The sequence below is a fragment of the Staurois parvus genome, unplaced genomic scaffold, assembly GCF_062004578.1.
Source record: "Staurois parvus isolate SC_StPar_1 unplaced genomic scaffold, SC_StPar_1.0 ptg000014l, whole genome shotgun sequence".
Classification (NCBI taxonomy): Eukaryota; Metazoa; Chordata; class Amphibia; order Anura; family Ranidae; genus Staurois; species Staurois parvus.
Window position 1 is genome coordinate 13,045,148 of NW_028317810.1, and position 21,708 is coordinate 13,066,855.

Sequence of the window (21,708 nt, forward strand, 5' to 3'; positions counted from 1 at the left end):
TGCCAAAATGTACTTGAGTAAGCCAAAAGCCTTCTGGGAAAACGTCTTGTGGACAGATGAGACCAAGATAGAGCTTTTCGGTAAAGCACATCATTCTACTGTTTACCGAAAACGGAATGAGGCCTACAAAGAACAAAACACAGTACCTACGGTAAAATATGGTGGAGGTTCAATGATGTTTTGGGGTTGTTTTGCTGCCTCTGGCACTGGGTGCCTTGACTGTGTGCAAGGCATCATGAAATCTGAGGATTACCAAAGGATTTTGGGTCGCACTGTAGGGCCCAGTGTCAGAAAGCTGGGTTTGCGTCCAAGATCCTGGGTCTTCCAGCAGGACAATGACCCCAAACATACGTCAAAAAGCACTCAGAAATGGATGGCAAAGAAGCGCTGGAGAGTTCTGAAGTGGCCAGCAATGAGCCCAGATCTAAATCCCATTGAACACCTGTGGAGAGATCTTAAAATTGCTGTTGGGAAAAGGTGTCCTTCCAATAAGAGAGACCTGGAGCTGTTTGCAAAGGAAGAGTGGTCCAAAATTCCGGGTGAGAGGTGTCAGAAGCTTATTGATGGTTATAGGAAGCGACTGATTTCAGTTATGTTTTCCAAAGGGTGTGCAACCAAATATTAAGTTAAGGGTGCCAATACTTTTGTCCAGCCCATTTTTGGGGTTTTGTGTGACATTATGTCATATTTGCTTTTCTGCCTCTGTTTTATATTTGTTCCAATACATACAAAGGGAATAAACATGTGTATAGCAAAACATGTGTTAATGCAATACCTTTTTTGTGTGAAATACTTGATTTTCAGGAAAAATATCAAGGGTGCCAACAATTTCGGCCATGACTGTATATATATACACACACACACATACACACAGTTGTGTTCAAAATAATAGCAGTCAGACATCACTAACCTGATCAATCACTGTTTTTGGTATAAATGATATATCTACATGGCAAATAATTTACTAGCAGGTGTAGCAGAGTAATAGAAATCCAACAGACCCAACAGTCATGACATGCATGCTGCTGATTCTGTGTAATTGAATCACTAATTGAAAGGGGCATGTTCAAAATAATAGCAGTGTGGAGTTCTATTAGTGAGGTCATTCATTCTTTGAAAAACAGGTGGCAATTATTGCCCTTATTTAAGGAAGGAAGGCAGAAAATGTTGTACATACTGGTTACAGTGCATTTCTCTTTGAAATTCTGAGGAAAATGGGTTGTTCCAGACATTGTTCAGAAGAACAGCGTACCTTGATTAAAAAGTTGATTGGAGAGGGGAAAACATATAAAGTGCAGAAAATGATAGGCTGCTCAGCTAAAATGATTGCAAATGCTTTAAAATGGCAACCAAAACCTGAAAGACGTGGAAGAAAGCAAAAAAATACCATTCGAATGGATAGAATAGCCAAAATGGCAAGTACTCCAGGAAGATCAAAGAAGGTGTAAAGTTACCTGTGAGTACTGTTACAATTAGAAGACGCCTATGTGAAGCCAAGCTATCTGCAAGAAGCCCCCGCAAAGTCCCACTGTTGAAAAAAAGGCATGTGCTGAAGAGGTTACAATTTGCCAAAGACCACATTGACTGGCCTAAAGAGAAATGGCGCAACATTTTGTGGACTGATGAAAGTAAGATTGTTCTTTTTGGGTCTAGTGGCCGGAGACAGTTTGTCGGACGTCCCCCAAACACTGAATTCAAGCCACAGTACACTGTGAAGACAGTGAAGCATGGTTGCGCAAGCATCATGATATGGGGATGTTTCTCATACTACGGTGTTGGGCCTATTTATCACATACCAGGGATCATGGATCAGTTTGAATACATCAGAATACTTGAAGAGGTCATGCTGCCTTATGCTGAAGAGGAAATGCCCTTGAAATAGGTGTTCCAACAAGACAACGACCCCAAACACACCAGTAAACGTGCAACATCTTGGTTCCAGACCAACAAGATTGACATTATGGAGTGGCCAGCCCAATCCCCGGATCTTAATCCAATAGAAAACTTGTGGGGTGACATCAAAAATGCAGTTTCTGAGGCAAAACCAAGAAATAGAGAAGAACTGTGGAATGTAGTCCAATCATCCTGGGCTGGAATACCTGTTCACAGGTGCCAGAAGTTGGCTGACTCCATGCAACACAGATGTACAGCAGTTCTCAGATTGAAAGAAAAATATATCAAATTTGTGTTGTTCCTCTAAAAAAATGGAAGAAAAGTGAATATTAGACTGTTCAAAAAATAGCAGTGTTTGTATTCTTCTTTACAAACTCAAACATTCACTATATAAACTGAAAAATGTTTGAAGATTTTGCTTTCCTTTGAATCATTTAATTAATATTTAGTTGTATAAGCACTGTTTCTGAGAACTGCTGTACATCTGTGTTGCATGGAGTCAACCAACTTCTGGCACCTGTGAACAGGTATTCCAGCCCAGGATGATTGGACTACATTCCACAGTTCTTCTCTATTTCTTGGTTTTGCCTCAGAAACTGCATTTTTGATGTCACCCCATAAGTTTTCTATTGGATTAAGATCTGGGGATTGGGCTGGCCACTCCATAACGTCAATCTTGTTGGTCTGGAACCAAGATGTTGCATGTTTACTGGTGTGTTTGGGGTCGTCTTGTTGGAACACCCATTCAAGGGCATTTCCTCTTCAGCATAAGGCAGCATGACCTCTTCATGTATTCTGATGTATTCAAACTGATCCATGATCCCTGGTGTGCGATAAATAGACTCAACACCGTAGTATGAGAAACATCCCCATATCATAATGCTTGCGCAACCATGCTTCACTGTCTTCACAGTGTACTGCGGCTTGAATTCAGTGTTTGGGGGTCGTCTGACAAACTGTCTCCGGCCACTAGACCCAAAAAGAACAATCTTACTTTCATCAGTCCACAAAATGTTGCGCCATTTCTCTTTAGGCCAGTCAATGTGCTCTTTGGCAAATTGTAACCTCTTCAGCACGTCTTTTTTTCAACAGTGGGACTTTGCGGGGGCTTCTTGCAGATAGCTTGGCTTCACATAGGCGTCTTCTAATTGTAACAGTACTCACAGGTAACTTTACACCTTCTTTGATCTTCCTGGAGCTGATTGTTGGCTGAGTCCTTGCCATTTTGGCTATTCTTCTATCCATTCGAATGGTAGTTTTTTGCTTTCTTCCACGTCTCTCAGGTTTTGGTTGCCATTTTAAAGCATTTGCGATCATTTTAGCCGAGCAGCCTATCATTTTCTGCACTTCTTTATATGTTTTCCCCTCTCCAATCAACTTTTTAGTCAAGGTACGCTGTTCTTCTGAACAATGTTTGGAACAACCCATTTTCCTCAGAATTTCAAAGAGAAATGCACTGTAACCAGCATGTACAACATTTTCTGCCTTCCTTCCTTAAATAAGGGCAATAATTGCCATCTGTTTTTCAAAGAATGACTGACCTCACTAATAGAACTCCACACTGCTATTATTTTGAACATGCCCCTTTCAATTAGTGATTCAATTACACAGAATCAGCAGCATGCATGTCATGACTGTTGGGTCTGTTGGATTTCTATTACTCTACTACACCTGCTAGTAAATTATTTGCCATGTAGAAATATAATTTCTACCAAAAACAGTGATTGATCAGGTTAGTGATGTCTGACTGCTATTATTTTGAACACAACTGTAAGGATGGCAAGAAGATGCATGGAGGATTTGTGAGGCTGCCAAAATGGGAGTTGCATTTGGTCCTTTGACACATGTCTCCTGTGATATATCAGCACTCTAGTAACATGTTAACACCCCAATACCATGTCAAAACTCTAGTAACGCATCAATCCTCTTAACATGTCAGCACTCTGTAACACAGCTGCGTATGTGGTACAGTTAGCTGACAGGCAGAGTAGAGGACCACACAAAGACCTGTGCCTAGAGGCTCTGATATATAAATCCGGCCCTGATCCAGGATATATTTGTGATGGCTTACTCAAACTTTGAGCAGGTTCTGCATTGACTTTTGATTCATACACAAGTTTACATTTCAAAACTTGAAGCTTTGCAAATCTTTACCACATATCAATAAAAGAAAAAATAAAGATGGACAATCTCAAAAGTTTCTTGGTAAAATTGTATTTTGACATTTGTACACTTTGTTACAAAACTGTATAGTACTAAAATTATTTAATTTTTAATTTGGTCAGGAAAAAAAAACTTTACAACCATGTGCATTCTCTGGACAGTTACAAAAAGTTTTGTACTTTTGTGTTAGAAATATTCATTGATTACCCCGATAACACTCAACATAAGACTTGCTTTAAGATAAATATATTAGTAAATAAATATTCTGAGAACATTTCCATAAATGAAAAAGGGCACACTTATACACAACATACACACTGATGTTTTTTTCAGCTCTTTACAAACAGCTTAAAAAAAGGTTTCTCTGTAGAAACTTTGATTTGAAAATGATACATTGTTACAGCTCAAAAATGTTTATCCCAAATTTTGTTTCTTCTTACTAGCATAAGTGCTACACCATATCTGTTAAAGCTGCAGTACCAAAAGGCAAGACAACATTTTACATTAAACAACTTTAAAAGTCAGTAATTGGAAAATTAGACCATTGCTCCCTAGGCCAAACATTTTTTTCTCCATTCTAAAACAGGGTTCAAGCTTTATTAGTAAGTGTTATTAATGTTACTTAACAGGGAAGAACATATCTTTTTAGGACTGACATATACAATATCCATGCTTGATTAGACAAGACAAGGGATAGCAACAAAGTGAACCAATCAGAAAGCTCCATAGTGTACACAAGGCACTTGTGGTGGTAAGGAAAGAGATGGTGGCTATTTGAAGGATACTTTCAGATTGGTTCTTAGCACCCATGAGCCATTACAAATCACAGCTGGAAATAGAAAACTTATTTTTATGAAAACCGAATTGATGAGTTTAACAATTTTTTTATGGATCTATGTATCATACAGACAGTGTCAATAGGATCATATTTTTTTTTCTTTTTTAAATTTTCTGACAATCTGATTGGAAGTTATAACACATTAGATTAAACCTCCATTATGGGCCCAAACCTTCACATTAAAATGAGAACGGTGAGAACATAAATTAGATTTTTGTAGCCGTCTTTTGTCATTTACTTACTATCACATTCGAATTTATTTACCAGTAAATACTGTACTTCCACATTACTGTATTAGATAAGCTGGTTAACTAAAATTAGAATTTTTTTTTTGTCAACCTGCATGGATGGAAATAAAGGTTCCTGCCATTACAGCCTTTTTTTTTAGATACTGGATTTAATTTACCAAAGAAGTAGAGCATGTTTTCTCTCCAAAATGAATTTGCGCTAGTGAGCTAGGTGAAGCTGTGCCTACTTCAAGCAAAGATCTTTTTTTTAATTTTCGTGGCAAAGCAAATTTTTCAGTTAGCTTCACCTCATTTACTAAGATGAAAATTCACTTTGCAAAGTGAACATGCTCTGAACCTTTAGTAAATTAGAGTGGTAGTAAAGTGAAAAAATTTAGAATCCATTGACAGACAGATTTTTATGACAGAAGAGACCATAGGAGGTCTAATCAGTCATAATTGTCCCCCCTGCCTGTCAGTGAGTAATGCGATCTGAACCGCACATGCGTGACCATATTTATGGTCTGTACGCTGCGGTAATATGAAACTCCAATGCGCATGTGCGGGAGTGACGTCACCTCAGCCCGGCCATTCAAGCTGCCGAAGATAGGAAACCCAGAAGAAAGACCGGGTGAAGATGGAAACTTCCAGGGACCAGGGAGACCCGTGACAGTGCAGTACTGGAGGGCTCTGTGTATAGGTAAGTCTGTGATAATGTGCTAGTATGCAGTGCATACTAATACATTATAACTTCAACTTGCTTTATTTATTACTTAGGCTTTACTACCGCTTTAAACCTACTGGCTTGCAGGCAGTCACCTGAAACTGGGTTCACTGCCTAGGGAATCACCCACCCTGCACATTTGTTCCAGGTCAACGACTCACCAGGTAGTGAAGCCGAAAGCATGTCCATGGCCTGCACCTTTAAACAAACAGAAAATACAGATTTCATTGTAGGGTCTCCCATGCTGCATAAGGGAAAGGAAAGGTAGAATGTGACTGTTTGCTAGGGGTTAACTGTTGACTTAGCAAAGTAAATATTTGCTTAGCTTACTAAATTATATAAAAGCTGTGTGCACTTAAAAAAATCAAATAATTTGAGAGTAAAAAAAAAAAAGCACACGATTTTTGCTTGCACGTGATTGGATGATTAAAAGTGAACGCAGCTTTTCTTAATTCCCTTAGCTAAATATTCACTTGGCTAAGTGAACAGTCTCAAGTGCTTAATAAATGAACCCCAATGTGCCCACTCAACTGACAACTGAGACCTGCTGAGTCGGATTAAAATCTGGAGGGAAGGAAATACAGAAGCGCCGACACAGCAGCGAATCAAAAATCAGCTGGTATTTGACTGGCTGCTATGAACAACGCTTCCGTTTTCCTATAAACAAGGCCGACTGTTCCTGACGAGCTAGGCACGTTAGCAGCATTACATATTTCAGTGCAAACCAGACCAGAAGCATAATGTAGGTCTCCAGAAGCACTGACAAAAGTATGGAATTAACTAAACAATGCTAAATACTAGGTTCATTAATTTGTAGACTTCAAGTTAGTACAGCACGTTTTCATAAGCAAATCCCACTCTATTTAGTACTGCGGTTTTACATTTCTGCAAGACATTTCAACACACATAAAAAACAAACAAGTACCCAATTCAGCATAGCATAAAAAATTCCCCCAAATCATCACATATCTTTACCTAAGGCAGGTGTTACCCTGAGCGCAGAACAGACCAGTTTCCTCACTAACAGCTGTCTGACAGAAGTCTCTTTCCTACAGTAGTATTAGCAACCATGAACTGAGTTAACTTTTCACATTTTTTCTGCCTCTTTAACCAGACATTTCCTGCAAGCTCTACAGTGACACCATCTGTTTACATTGTAAACTGCAAGTGAAAAACTACAGCATGATCAGTATGACAAAGAATGAATACTTACCTAAAAAAGAAAATACTGCAGCAAACCAGCCAAAATGCTACTGAAATGAAAAGGTCTGCTAGTGCACACATGGCACAACAAGAATCTGCTGATGCTTCTGGTACCATGGACAGACTGGTTTAGGGCATTTGCAAAAGTATACATTTGTGGACTGGGTTAATATCGGTGGGAATACAACCAAAATCAGTTGTGTATTAAACAAGGTGACAAGATGGCATCCTCCTATTGTGGGCCAGAGCAGCCAAACCCAATGTTTCAGTTCTAAGTGAGTGATGGAATTACTTGCTGGCCCCATCAATTTATTATAGTTTCCACTTGTGGGACCTTTATGCCTATAAATACATATGGCTGCCAGATCCAAGACCAAGGTGTGTGATTCAATTTGTCATCTACTCAGAACTGCACTAGCATTAAGGAGGAGACACAAATTATGTATTTAATTTCTATTGCTCCATTGAAAATGCCAAACATTAGGGTTTTGCTTCAATTTACCATTCTATATTTAATTTCTATTGCTCCATCTAATATGCGCTTCATTAAGGTTCTGCTTCAATCTACCTGCTAAACACACAGATTTGCTAAAGCTGGTTCACTCAGAATCTCGTGCACCTGTGCATGGTAGCCAATCAGCTTCTAGCTTGTTCAATTAAACTTTAGCAATAAAACCTGGAAGCTGATTGGTTTCCATGCAGAAGTGCATGAGATTGTGAGTGAACCAGCTTTAGTAAATAAACCCTGAAGTGTAGGTATACACAGGTTTACCGTTTTACCTACAAAACAATTTGTCATTCTGCATAGCTAGTCTTGTGATTTACACTACCATGCTACTGTTCATCTTTCTCCTGTGTATACACTGGGCATTGAGTTTCCACCTCTATCAGTGGGGTGGATCCAGGAAACAGTAAAGCTAAACAAGGAAGAAGCAGATTGCTGTCCAGTGTAGCAGAAGTGAGTCAATCACAAGACTGGTTGTACAGAGTTAAAAGTTCTACTTTAACAATCACTATATACTTGGTGGTACGTACAATGAGGGCATTTTAATAAAATTAGAGATGAATCTGGAACAGTTGTGCATGACAACCAATCAGCTTGCGGCCTTCTACTTCAAAGTTTAACTGACTAAGTCAAAGACAAAAGCTAATTGGTTGCCATGCAAAGCCGCTTCAGATTCTGTTTGGTCTAATCCTGATAAATCTCTCCCCATTGTACATAATTATCCATAGTGTCTTATAGTTCTGCTCCATTTTTCACCGAGAATTCACCTTAAATAGAATTTGAGAGTAGAAAAAGTATTATTTTGCAGAATGTGATAATATTTAAGCTTCAGTGTCAATGGGCCCCAATTTATACTTTATTCTGTTTTTGCTTAACTTAACCTTTAACATATCTTAATAGTTTTCCATATAAATACTAATTCAGCAGCATATTACCTGTAAGTATGCATTAGAAAATGATAGTTCTCAATATGAGAACTAAAGGACTTTTCACCCAATTACATCATTTCTTTCAGCAATTTACCATAAATAAAAGCATAGATACTTTAAATTAGCCACCCAATGAGGTAAAAGTACCCCTAATTATTCTCTTATATTGTAATTACTTTACAGTAGACCAATTAAGTGCCTAAATTCTGCATTGTTCTAGTGGAAACTAGAATATACATATAATGTTTTATAAAAGTGTATAATAACCTGTTGTATCTGCACTAAGTGTGTGAAGGATGTGCCCCTCCTGGGCCCAAAGAAACCAAGTAGGTTGCATCTTTAAATCCTGAAGTGCAGTATAGAAAAGTGGAAGAGAGACTATGATTGGCTGATATAGGCTTCATGAACAGTTCTTCACTCATAAAATAATCTACTAAATAATGTTCAACTGTAAGTCGTACAGGAGTTTCATATCTAGCAGTAAATTCTGAAACTGGCCATACTATACAATCTCATTTAGATTTACCAAACATGTGTGATACAAGATCAAACCTAAACAATCCACTCAATTAGCATAAAATCAGATAGGTCCTATAGAAGTGGTGCTATATAGTTGATTGATAGCAAATCTAACGACTATTGTATGATCAGATTACATATTGTATGGTTGCTTCTACTCAGCATTCTTGACAATTTTGTCTCAATCTGAAATACGTATGCCTACACTTGGAGCCTTGTTTAATGATAAAAGTAAAAAGTGTAAGACATGTTAGCAATGCTGTGTAGTTAGCCTTATTAAATTGGTTGGTTTGGCACTTTAGAATTAACGATCACAGTTTCACCAATGCTAACAATATATGGGGGGGAAAAAAACAAACGCTTTATTTTATCAAAATTTCCCTTGCACTTTATAATGTGCCACAATAACAAGAAAATAAGTAGCTGTTCACATTCCCTTGGGCAACCAAGCACTTTTTTTAAGGCACCTGTCATAAGAATAAATGGTACTTAATAAATTCTTTTATGATGAAGACAGATCACTAAGTCATGGGGCCTGGAGCCAAATGTAGGGTCAAGAACAGCTAGACTCATTGCAACCTATCAAAAACCATTTTTAACTAATCTGATCATAATATATGGACTACTGCAGCTTGAGCCTTGAGTCTTTTCTATGACTTTACTGAAGTTTATTGTGCACAGATGCTTTTCATGAAGTATACCTAGAATCTAAGTTAAATTAAAACTACATTAAGCAGTCTTGTTAGGATGAATAATACAGAGCAATAGAAAAAATTACCTACTTTTTCTTTTTACCAAACAGGGTTCGTTTATTAAAATAGTATCTCAGAAAGGTACAAAATAAATCAAATGCATACCTGCCCTGGTGAAACTACAGCTCCAGGCCCCTTCCAGTGACAAATATGTGACCAGAAGCCAAGGTATCTGGTTAGTGATCTCTGCTAAAGCCAATGTACCTTCTGATTCTCCTTTTCAGCAAAGATCACATGATCAGATGACTTGGTCACATAGGCAGCATTAGAGGGTACCTAGAGCAGCATTTTCTCCACTGATGGTAAGTATTTTTAACACTTCCAGTAGCCCATATTTATATGACCCAAGAAGGTTGCCAGCATACCTTCAAAAGGAACCTGTGGATAGACACGCTGTAAAAGTCTCCAAAGCAGCTTGTAGCTAACAGTACAAGATGTTACCTAGAATACCAGGGACTCTGGCTGAATGAGGAGATTGAGGCGCAAGTGGCTGTGCTATCAGCCAGTGGCTGTGCTATCAGCCAGTGGCTGTGCTATCAGCCAGTGGCTGTGCTATCAGCCAGTGGCTGTGCTATCAGCAAGCGGCTGCAGACATTACTTTAATCCTGTTAAATACTCAAAGGTCTGCTCTACATTACCACTGGAGTAAGGGCCACTTAGATGCATAGTTATGGAGGGCCAATGTACATTTATGTGTAGGTGAAATTTCACTATAGATGATGCTAAAGTGCAGGAAGGAATCAGTTCTACGGATTTCTACAGCTGCTTTCTCACCAAGGCAGATCTGTGCAGTGCTTTGTAGATATATTCTGCTTGCTGCATCTTCCACAAGAATGGCTGGTACCATAAGTAATATGTACATATGGCCGTACATAAAAGCAGAAAGAACCCTTCATTAAACACTGCACAAAAAATGGCTTAGGATACATGAAAGCCCAAAAGTGTAAATGGGCCCTAAAACATAAATATCCATCACCAAGCACTATCGACAGCACAAAGCAATATCTGATAGATAAGATTGTATTTCTGACATATGAGAATCAAACTCCATCTAAATCTTTCATTCAATCATAATCTTGTGGTTCGGGTGGTCTGTGCTCTGTCCTCGCCCTCATCCTGCACTCAGTAGGACATTGGCGCGGACTTTATACTCCTCTTCACCAAGAGGCCTTTAGGCATGTCTACGATGGAAATGGTGTGGATTTTTACGGTGCATCAGAGTGGCCCGGGGGAAATTGCCCCCTGCTCAGTCCGCCCCTGGGGGAAATGTAGTGATGCCATCTACTCCAGTCAACTGACACCAAAGCTTACTCAGGGTGGCCTCCTGCAATGTGAATAGATCATTAGCACATGGCAGAGATATCAGGGTGGACTCCAGTAATGAGGAGGTGGTGAAGGAGAGTGTATTCGTGAGTATACCCTGCTGGGTAGTGGGTTACCAGCAGACATGGTCACTCTCCCTTGAATGGGCAGACGAAAGTGTCTCGTAAAGTACACAACAAAATTATAACTGTAGATCTTTTAAATGAAAGCGAACATAGTAATGTGAGGTTATGATGATGCTTACAGCAGTCTTTTTTTTTCTTTTTTACACAAGCTAGAAGAGCATAATATCTGATTGGTTGGTATAAGCAACATCTACTATGGTTTTCCTTCCTCTAATAGATCACACCTGATGCATAAAGCACTGCAGCTACCATGGCAGATGACCCACTTGGAATTAAAAAAAAAAAACAGGCAATGTCAGCGTTCCAGTTTTAAGGTGCCTGTGACTACTCATTTACAGACATCTTTTTTTCCCTAGAAAATAAGGCATTAACTACCAATTATATATTTAAAAAAAATATATAAATCTCCTCAGTATACAAATACATTCATTGAACAAAATCCTGTAACATAAGAGTGGTTTTAGCTTATTATCACTACTTTGAATGCACCATCAATACAAACTGCAGCTTTATAAAACAAAATCAGGACACTTATGCAAAAGGCTCAAAATAAACATGTCATTTTAAAGAGGCAGATAAAAAATAAAAGTTAACCATGATCGCTCTTTTTTGATTTTTTTTTTTCCTGGCTCCAAAGCCAACAAATAAAAATAATATTAATATTTTCTTGTTTATTTTATTGAAAAAATATATATATCTCTTTTTCATCAGGAAAACAGATCTTGTGCATGTACAAACTCACAAGGAAATAGTTCTAAACAGCAACCAAAAATAATATATATATATAAATTTATATATATTTATATATATTTATAAAATAAATGATAAAAAAAAAATAAAAAAAAACCCTAAATAACAACACAGATGCTCAGACTTTTGAGTCCAAGGAATAAAGCAAGTAAAAGTGGTTGTATTGTGTGGTGAATTCCAGAAGGTTGTGAGTTTTGCGGCCAATTGTTGGTAAAACCAAAACAACTGTGATTTATTTCTTCTTATAAATAAAGTTTATTATAGATCCCACAAGTTCCATTCTAGTCCTAGAGGTCTGTACCCATAATGCTCAGTCTTTCTCTTTTGGGCGGCAGTCTTGGCCTATTGAAATAAAAAAACAATCAAAATTGGTAACAAACTGTTTGTAATACCTGTAGTCACATTTAATATTCTTAGCAAAAATCTCATTTACATGCGTAACCCTTCTGACATGAGGCCACTGAAGCTTAGAATTTTTGACCAAATTTAGCAGGATCAGTGTGGGTCAGTTTACTATAGAATACATTAAACCGATTTGCCTTCCTTTTTTTTTGGCTTTATGGACACAGGGCTCAATTCACTGGTACACACTAGCGGGTTTTTTTTTGCTTAACCCAGCAGGCTGAACGAAAAAAAAAAAATCTACAGAGCTCAGAAGGAGCTATTATTTTATTAATTTCAGGTACTTATATAGCGCCGTCCATTTACGCAGTGCTTTACATATATATTGTACATTTACATCAGTCCCTAACCCTCAAGGGGCATACAAACTAAGGTCCCTAACTCGCATTCATACATAAACATACTAGGGCCAATTTAGACAGGAGCCAATTCACCTACCAGCATGTCTGTGGCGTGTGGGAGGAAACCGGAGTACCCGGAGGAAACCCACGCAGGCACAGGGAGAACATGCAAAACTCTAGGCAGGTGGTGCCGTGGTTGGGAATCGAACCAACGACCCTAGTACTGCCAGGCAGAAGTGCTAACCATTTAGCCACTGTGATGCCCGTGCCAGAACACACTGGATCAAATGCCGATCGGCAAACTTTTTTCTGTCACACTGGCCACTGTACACACGAATGTCGGTTGGCTTTTATGGAACGCGGCCGATGCCGCCTGACATTCTAGGCTTAAGAGTTATTTTCCTCCTAAAATCTTAGATAAAATACCTCTAGGTTTTTTTCAAACTTTTTTTGCAATTCACAAAAAAAACACTACTAAAATAAAGCATGAGTTGTTTCAGCAAAATGTGAGGTATTTTATGGATGACGTGATATCCAGTGGGATAGATACAGTGGAGAAGGATTAGAACCCCTGCTAAAAAAAAAGAGGTAAAATGGTTTAAACCGTAGAAATATGCCAACTCACTAAGTCAGTGCAGTCCCTGCAGCAGGTGTATTAATACAGAACAAAAAAAAATAAAAGACTGGAATACCAATCAAAGGGTAGCTGCTTTCACAGAACACACGTGGTGTATCAAAAACAAATACGTTAAATTAGGTAAACACATAATATCTTTATAAAGGTCAAATATTGAATGAAAATAGTATAAGAAAATCACACACACACATATATACAGTGTGGCAAAAAAGTATTTAGTCAGCCACCAATTGTGCAAGTTCTCCCACTTACAAAGATGAGAGAGGCCTGCAATTGGCATCATAGGTAGACCTCAACTATGAGAGACAAAATGAGAAAAAAAATCCAGACAATCACATTGGCTGATTTGGAAAGAATTTATTTGCAAATTATGGTGGAAAATAAGTATTTGGTCACCTACAAACAAGCAAGATTTCTGGCTCTCACAGACCTGTACCTTCTTCTTTAAGAGGCTCCTCTGTCCTGCACTCATTACCTGTATCAATGGCACCTGTTTGAACTTGTTATCAGTATAAAAGACACCTGTCCACAACCTCAAACAGTCACACTCCAAACTCCACTATGGTGAAGACCAAAGAGCTGTCGAAGGACACCAGAAACAAAATTGTAGACCTGCACCAGGCTGGGAAGACTAAATCTGCAATAGGCAAGCAGCTTGGTGTGAACAAATCAACTGTGGGAGCAATAATTAGAAAATGGAAGACATACAAGACCACTGATAATCTCCCTCGATCTGGGGCTCCATGCAAGATCTCACCCCGTGGGGTCAACGTAACAAAGGCTACCATCAGTAACACACTCACAGTTGAGATAACTGATCCAAAAGGTAGAGATGACTCCAAATTGGCGATTATATTTTTACATCCCTTACATACCTCATGCCTGGATCACTGCTTACATAACGCATATATTTATTTCTTTTAGTGAATTGGTGAACACCATTTTACCTCGTGTTTTTGGTAAATACCTCATCAGGTGATCGTGAATTGACATTTTCATCATCTTATGAGATAACTGGGAAAAAAATGTGTCACACGATTCAATTATCTCATGAGATATTCTTTAGTGAATTGAGCCCACAGTCTTTTTTTTGTACACTATTTTACCAAATGTCATTTTTAAACACTGTATTGCCTTTTAACAGTTGGACGCTCCAGGCTTCAGCTGTCACAGCTCCTCTCTCTGTACAAGACATTGTGAACAAGTATTGTTTGTCAATAAACCCCCATGATTACCATGTCACAGCTATCGTGATCACATGGACCAAAACCATGGCGGTTCCAGATCCCTAATGTGACCCAGTCACCCAACAGCAGGCTGTAAGAACAAGGAATGCACACAGGTCAGATTGTACACACCAACTGAATCAAGTACAAAAGTGCCACAAACATTGCTGTGGACAGAGCAGGGAGGAATTAGAATCTGTCAGGTTTTTATTGTGGTCTGTGTTCCCTCTGGACAAATTCCTCTTCCATCCTGAAAGGAATTTCCCTTTTTAGGGGGAAATATCCAACATGTGAACTAGTTTAGTCCCACATAACATTGGAAGATGAAGAGCTTAGAAGCACAATACATTATTTTGCATTTAAATTACATTATTTAAGACAATTTCTTTTCTCATCGTTTAAAAATTCAGCTATGCCAAGACTATGGACATTAAACTATTTTATTTGTTACCAAGCAGTAAAATAGCTTTTAAAACACTCTGTTTTTTATGTGAAGTTATTAATTCTTAAAATCCTCAACAAAAACGAAGAAAGCTTAAAGTGTTACACCCAGGACCCTGCATTCACTATATCTGGTCTCCCACAGTACACAGAACATTCAAATGTAATTATTTTAGTAAATATAAACTGCTAAATACCTTTTCTCATCAGCAGTTAGAGCAGTCTTGTGACATCTATCAGTGTCCAGCAGAGCACTGGTAAAGCTTGTAGGAGGAGTTTTCTCTAGGAGGATGCAGAACCCCTGACCTCTGTCTGTCTGGGCATTGCTGATTAGCCCTGTGCTGATCAGCCCTGTGCTGATCACATGCACTCTCCCAAGGACAAAAAAAAAAAAAAAACCCTCTAGCAATACACACCAAGCTGAGCATGTGCAGTGTCTCCACACAATATGTCTTATCAGGAGATAAGAGGGGGACACTGGAAGAAGGGGAGGATCAGAGAAGTCAGGATCAAACAGCATTTTTAGACAATGCAGAGGATTAACCCGTTAGGTTCCACAGTGAGTATAACTAGAATGCTTTACTGCATTCGAAAATTAGAAAGGAAAAAGGGGTGCACAAGCCTTGCGCATTACCTCAATAAAAACTTTAATCATACAAAGTAGCAGATATATACTCACAAACAACAAATGTACACAGGCATATCATGACCGACAATAGTCTGAAATGGTGCACGAGTCCCACAAGCAAAAGGATGCTTGAGAATGTCTGACTCATTTCGAGGAGCGATCTCCTCTTCATCAGAGCCTGCATATACAGACTGATTTTACTGTTATAGGTTCAGTAACACTTTAATGCGTATAGATACAGAGGTGAATAAGATCATATTTTAAAATTCTTTTACTGGACATGTAAATCCTTCAGTATAAAATTACCTGGGTGAAGGTCATTAACTTTAAAGCCGAAATCCATTCACAGCAAAAAAAACAAACCCCCCCCCCCCCCAAAAAAACACAACTTTGCAGTGGGACTTCCGTGCACTGCAATGGTTAAATGCTCTAAGGGTAGAGAAAAAATCTGAATTACTTATCTTTGTCCTCCCACCAGCAGCCTTACCCCATGCTGGGTGACCGGTCCTCCACAGATTCTTCTCTAAAGCCATCCATAGATGGTTCAAATCTCAGCCGGTTCAGCAGGGACTGGCTGACATTCGAACCATGTATGAGCAGGCTGAATGTACCCAAGTTTAAGGATCCCCCCCCTGCGGAAAGAACACATTGGCTCCACAGGAGGCATTGCCTTCATCAACACTGACTGCTGATAGGGGATCGAGTGATTTCCTTTCCTGCAACTTGTGGTAAGAGGCAACTGGGACAACTAAAATATCACATTTTAGTGGTCCAACTTTTCAATTCGAGATCAACATCTAAATCTGAAAGGGTGTGATACTGTGATACACAACAAGAAACTAAAAGGTATACGCATACAGCACACAGTAGTGGGGTACAAGAGTGATGCAGGTATACCTGAAAACTAATAAACTACAAAAATGATTTTAATTAATCCAACAAAAACATCAATAAATGGACATGACTATGTTAAGGAAACATTTTGCTGTCATAAAAGCAGAGTTTTTAGAAGTATAATCTTATTATGGGTACTAGAAGTACAAGACAAATTGCCTCTTTCACAGTTTAAAAAAAAGACAGACACTATTATATCATTAAGTTCTAATCACCTGTGAGATTTCCAGCTCCCTCTGTTCCTGTGCTTCGACAGAGAGCACGTGTCTCCTCTACTAACGCACAGCAAGGTCCTTCTTGGCAGTACAGCACCTCCTCTTCATCTTCATCATCACCCTCCATCTCCCAAGAGACATGTCCTACACAGTCCAGGCCACCCTCACAGCCTGGGTCCTCGGGAATGATGGGGATAGGTTGACCAGGCTCACATCCAGCTACTGCAGCAGCAGCAGCTGCCGCTGCTGCCTCTGCCAGGGCATACTGAATGCTGACTGCATAGTCCTCAGTGTAGCAGCTTCCATGATTCTCCTCATAGAGGCAGCAGGGCCGGGCAGAGTGACCAAGTACTGTCCCTGGATCTGTCCGATGTAAAAGGCTGGAGGTAACACTGTACAAGCCTCCACTGGAGGGTGTGGCAGCTGCTTGCTGAGGTTCTGGACCCAAGTACAAGCCTGTGCATTCTGGACTGGGATCCCCAGCCGGCCTCTGATAGCAACAGGGGCAGCCCTTGTCAGGCCCCCGCCAGTCTCTTCCACCTCCTTGTGAGATGGAGCAAGAGGTATCTGGGACTACCCCAGAAACCAAGGCTGCCCCTCGCCTTTCTAGTGAAGAATTGCTGCTGTAATTCATCTCCAAGCTGCAGTTGGACAGGCGATCCCGGGAGGAAGAATTTGGAAAGATCTGATGAGGTCTGCAGTCCACTCTACCTCTTCCAGGTCCTGTTCCAGCTTCCCCCCAAAACCTGCAGCCTCCCCTCCTCCAGTCCTTGCAGGGCTGCGACTCCTGTATACATAAGGGTCAAAGTCACTACTAAGAGAGCTTCGAAAGGTGGAGCAGCTACCATACACTCCCTGGTTGCTAGCCTCCGTGCAGTCCAGCATGGAGTCACTAGATGATGCATGCCCCTGAGCAGAACTTGCACTGGAATTGGAGCTACTGTCACTGCATGGAACATCAGCCAAATAGCCACTGCATACAGAGCGATGTTGATGTTGGCTGTGTAGGTAGCAGCTCCCACCAGCCGAATGTGGTGCCATGTGGATCATGGCTGGTGCAGGCTGGTATAACAAGTTAGTACCTGTCTGAAAGGGATGGTTTATGCCTTTTTCTACTCCTCTAGAGTTCTGGCTACCCCCTGTGGTTTCCTGGTGGTGTGGGTAGCTCAGACCCTGGAAGTAGTAGTGCTGATACATGGTCTCATATTGAGAATAACAAGTGGCAGTATTAAAACCTCTCCCATTATATTTAGAACGGCGGAAGCCATGACCAGCCTGTGGGGCTGGAAAAGGAGGGTGCTCCAGGTCGCAATGATGTCCTGTAGATGACTGATCCAGTGATACAGGTCTGTATCCTGCCAGAAAAGCAGGTGTCCGGGCAGGGCATAGCTCCGGCTCCATTGGGCGTTCCACAGTAAGTACCGTGATGGGATTGCCATGTGGGCCCATGCTGGTGCGAGTTGGATATGCAGAAATAGGTCCAGTCCTCTGCACGCGCCCTGGATAATGAACTGGTAGAATGACTCTCTGCTGCTGTTGATGTCGACCACGAGTGCTTGTACTCTCCACACATATGCCACCATGACCTCCTTTCTTTTGTTCTGCACAAGAAAAACAAATACGTATGTCACTTACATAACACATATAGAACTATAGAGCAACTGGTAGTAGTGGAGGCTTCTACAGGTTCAAGTTCAGATGACACTGCATGATACAGAACTGTATAAAAATGATTTATATATCTACACCAATATTAGAAGCTCATTAAAAGCATCTAATTTACATTCATTTTATGAGCTTTCTAAAAGCCTAATCAAGGACTGCAGAAAAAGTCAGTAGTTATGGAAGTAATTTAGAAGGAAAGGGAAAAGCAAAGCAAAACAAAAATCACCAATATGCTATTTTAATATGATTTGGTACAATTTCAGAAAAACATTTTTGAAGAAAAAAAACTGTTAAATCCTCATTTCCCAAATGCTTCTCTCATGGCTGAATAAAGCTTCCCTTAATCTGTTTCACCCAAACTGCAAGATTACCAGTGTTTTTCAATAAGGTGCGGGGAATGTTTCAGAGTGACAGGTCCTAGACAGCCCATTAGCATTATGACCATGCACCAGAAAGAGAAGAACTGGATTATAAGGGTGGCTATTACACCTTCTACAGTAAAATACTCCTGCATTCCACTTACCTATAATGTTGTGCCTACAATGAGGACAGGTGTGATTCTGTAAAAGCCAGGGGTCCACACACCTCTTGTGGAACCGATGTGTGCAAGGAATGACTCTCAGCTCCTGCAGTAGACATAAGAGAACATACCTTAAGAATTTAAGTATGAATAAAGGGATTATTTAGTTTCTGACTTTATCAGTGTCAGTAGGTGATTTGAGCATTACAATTAGCTTCATGCCACAGTATGTACTAGGCTAACCATATCAGCCCAATTACACACTACCAACCTAAATATAAAACCCAGCCAAATATAAGATGAAATGCAACTGCATACTTGTAGCCTGGTTTTGCGGCCTTTTTTGGTGGTTATCATACCAACAGCCATTTTGTGTTGCTGCTCTTGTTGTCACAGGCCCATATTATCTCTTATTACTCTATGTATTACCATTTGTATTGAGACCTTGTGCTGTATGTGATTTTTGAAAATCTCAATAAATATTTTGTAAAAGAAAATTCAGTGCTGTCCATATTTTTAAATTATTTAAATAAAATTATTATTAGCATGTGAACGATTTCAGACTGGGAGAAGGGGTATAGGATTCTCAGCCAGGGTACACTGATGTCATTCTAAGATTAGGATTATGTGTACAGAGCTGGAAAGCCCAGTCATGACGGTCTCTGCATGCTGATATTTCATTATTGCCCAAACACAGGCTGGGATGAGTCCATGACAAGGCTCCATTGCTCGTCTTTGTGTATTTTGCAGAAAGGTAGGAGGTAGCTGGCATATATGCCTGGATCACAATAGCAACTAAAAAGAATTAAATATCCTTTGCAAATAAAACACCTCCAAAATATGAATTTCATCTTTGTATTTAGGTGTTTGCCTGAAAGACAGCTTACAAAGTGTGACTAAAGCCAGAACACTTTTTAGTTTTGGATAAAGTAAAAAAGGATTATCAAATCTATAATTGTTTTCTCTTTGCATTCATGCTGGAAAGATTCACCCTCTCTAGTTGCCCTAGTGACCACTGTTCAACATGTTGAGTTTTCACTGAAGTAGGAATAGACGGGAAGTCTTTCAATCAGACACCTGAAGAGGGTAGGTTCCCTCACTTTGGAGGTATTACCTCTCATGTCCCGATGAGTCTCCTGGAAAGGAGGTGAAAGGACAACTCTGCAATAAGACACAGATGGTAAAAAACCTGGCAGGAGTTTTAATCATTGAAGAAGGACACTTCTGGTTTTCAGCTGATGTGTCCCAGACTTGCTTTATTTGATGAGGTAATAATTTTGTTTATTGGTTGGTAATAAAAATAGTATATGCGTGAGAGTTCATTGAAAATATTAGTGGGCCCAGGGCAAGGATATCATTAATTAGGCTCTTATATCTTGAAAATTAATCTTTGAGCAATGTTACAACAAGAGATCACTTATCAATCTAGTACCCATGGAATGCAAACAGTTAACACCCTGCTTGTCAAACTCTATGACAACAAAGTGATGGAAGTCCCTTGTCTTGGTGGGCCTAGAATAAAAACACCTATTGCAGTTTTAGTCAAACAGTCATCACCTGAACATAGTCATAAATAATATCTATATCTATTACCTCTCCATCTATGTATTTTTCCAAGCAAATGGCGCAGTCAGAGGTGGAACTGCTACTAAGTGTGTCAAGGCCACCAATGCTCCCTTCTCGGGGCACTTTGCCCTTTGCTTTGAATTTTCTGGTCTCCATTTTTTCCAGTGCTTGAACAGCCATCCTGTTCATTGAGTTCTGAAAGAGAAGACCATTAAGATCACAAAGGAAAAGCACTGGTTACAAACATATAATCCTCCTATAAAGAACATGACATTCCCACTTGAATGGAGTGGTTTTATCTGAAATATCAACAATGTACTTATTTTATTATATTATATTAGGGCTTCAAAGGCCCCTTATATTAAAACAATGTTTTGTGTTTTTTTTAGCAAGGGTATAATTATTTTAAAAAAGCCACGATGTGATCTACAACCACTGCTCATTGCACAGAATCTTCCAACATTTCATTAGATATAGTAGACTCCAAGCAGTTTTGCTTTTCTTATGTAAAAGTACATCAGTAGGCAGCTGCATTAATGTGTAGTCCGCCACTGCATTATACGATAACTGGGGGAGATGCCTGGTATGAAGTATGGACTGTAGTTGGAAAATGCTTTGATACGTAGCCAGGGATGTTGAATTTACATTGCCCGATGCCCGGGACATGTAGTTCCGGGTGCCGGGCATGTAGTTTTTTCCTACCTTTAGCCCTGCTGCGCGCAAGCAGCAGGGCTCACCTGTCAGGTTGAAGCATTAGGGTGCTGCCGCCGATTACTTTCACACAGTGCCAACCTCTCAATGCCCCCTCCGTGTAAAGCTCCCCCAGCCCACTACCTCCCTGGCTCCGCTTGCACATCTGCGGGCCCGGGACCAGCCGGCGGCTAGAGGGGAGGGATGAGAACGGACACGTCCAATCCCCTCCCCTTCTTGTCCTGACCCGGAAGTGACGTTTGATGTCACTTCCAGGTCCCCATTCACAGATTCACACTAATTGAGGACGAGAAAGAATGTAATGCAGTGCATTAAATCACATAAAAAATCCTCCTGCGCTCTTATGGTAAGTGGTGAATAAAAAACTAACTAAAAAGCAGCCAGCATCTGTCCCATACCAAACAAGGGCAATATGAATAGAATGTAAAGTTGATGCAGCGCTAAAAGACTAAAGCCTAAATACAGTATATAACCAGATAGTAAATATGAGTAATAACATGACCCAAAACCA

General features: G+C 39.8%; 1 protein-coding gene across 1 annotated transcript in view; it reads right to left on the reverse strand.

Annotated features, from left to right (window-relative positions):
- Positions 1-4,091: 4,091 nt before the first annotated feature.
- ZNRF3 (zinc and ring finger 3) overlaps positions 4,092-21,708 on the reverse strand; it is a 219,557-nt gene continuing 201,940 nt past the window's right edge. Inside the window, 5 exon segments of the mRNA XM_089677379.1 lie at positions 4,092-12,293; positions 16,736-17,467; positions 17,470-18,336; positions 18,924-19,026; positions 20,514-20,681. Of these exon segments, the coding sequence (XP_089533505.1) occupies positions 12,262-12,293; positions 16,736-17,467; positions 17,470-18,336; positions 18,924-19,026; positions 20,514-20,681 (1,902 nt within the window). The 3' untranslated portion in view covers positions 4,092-12,261.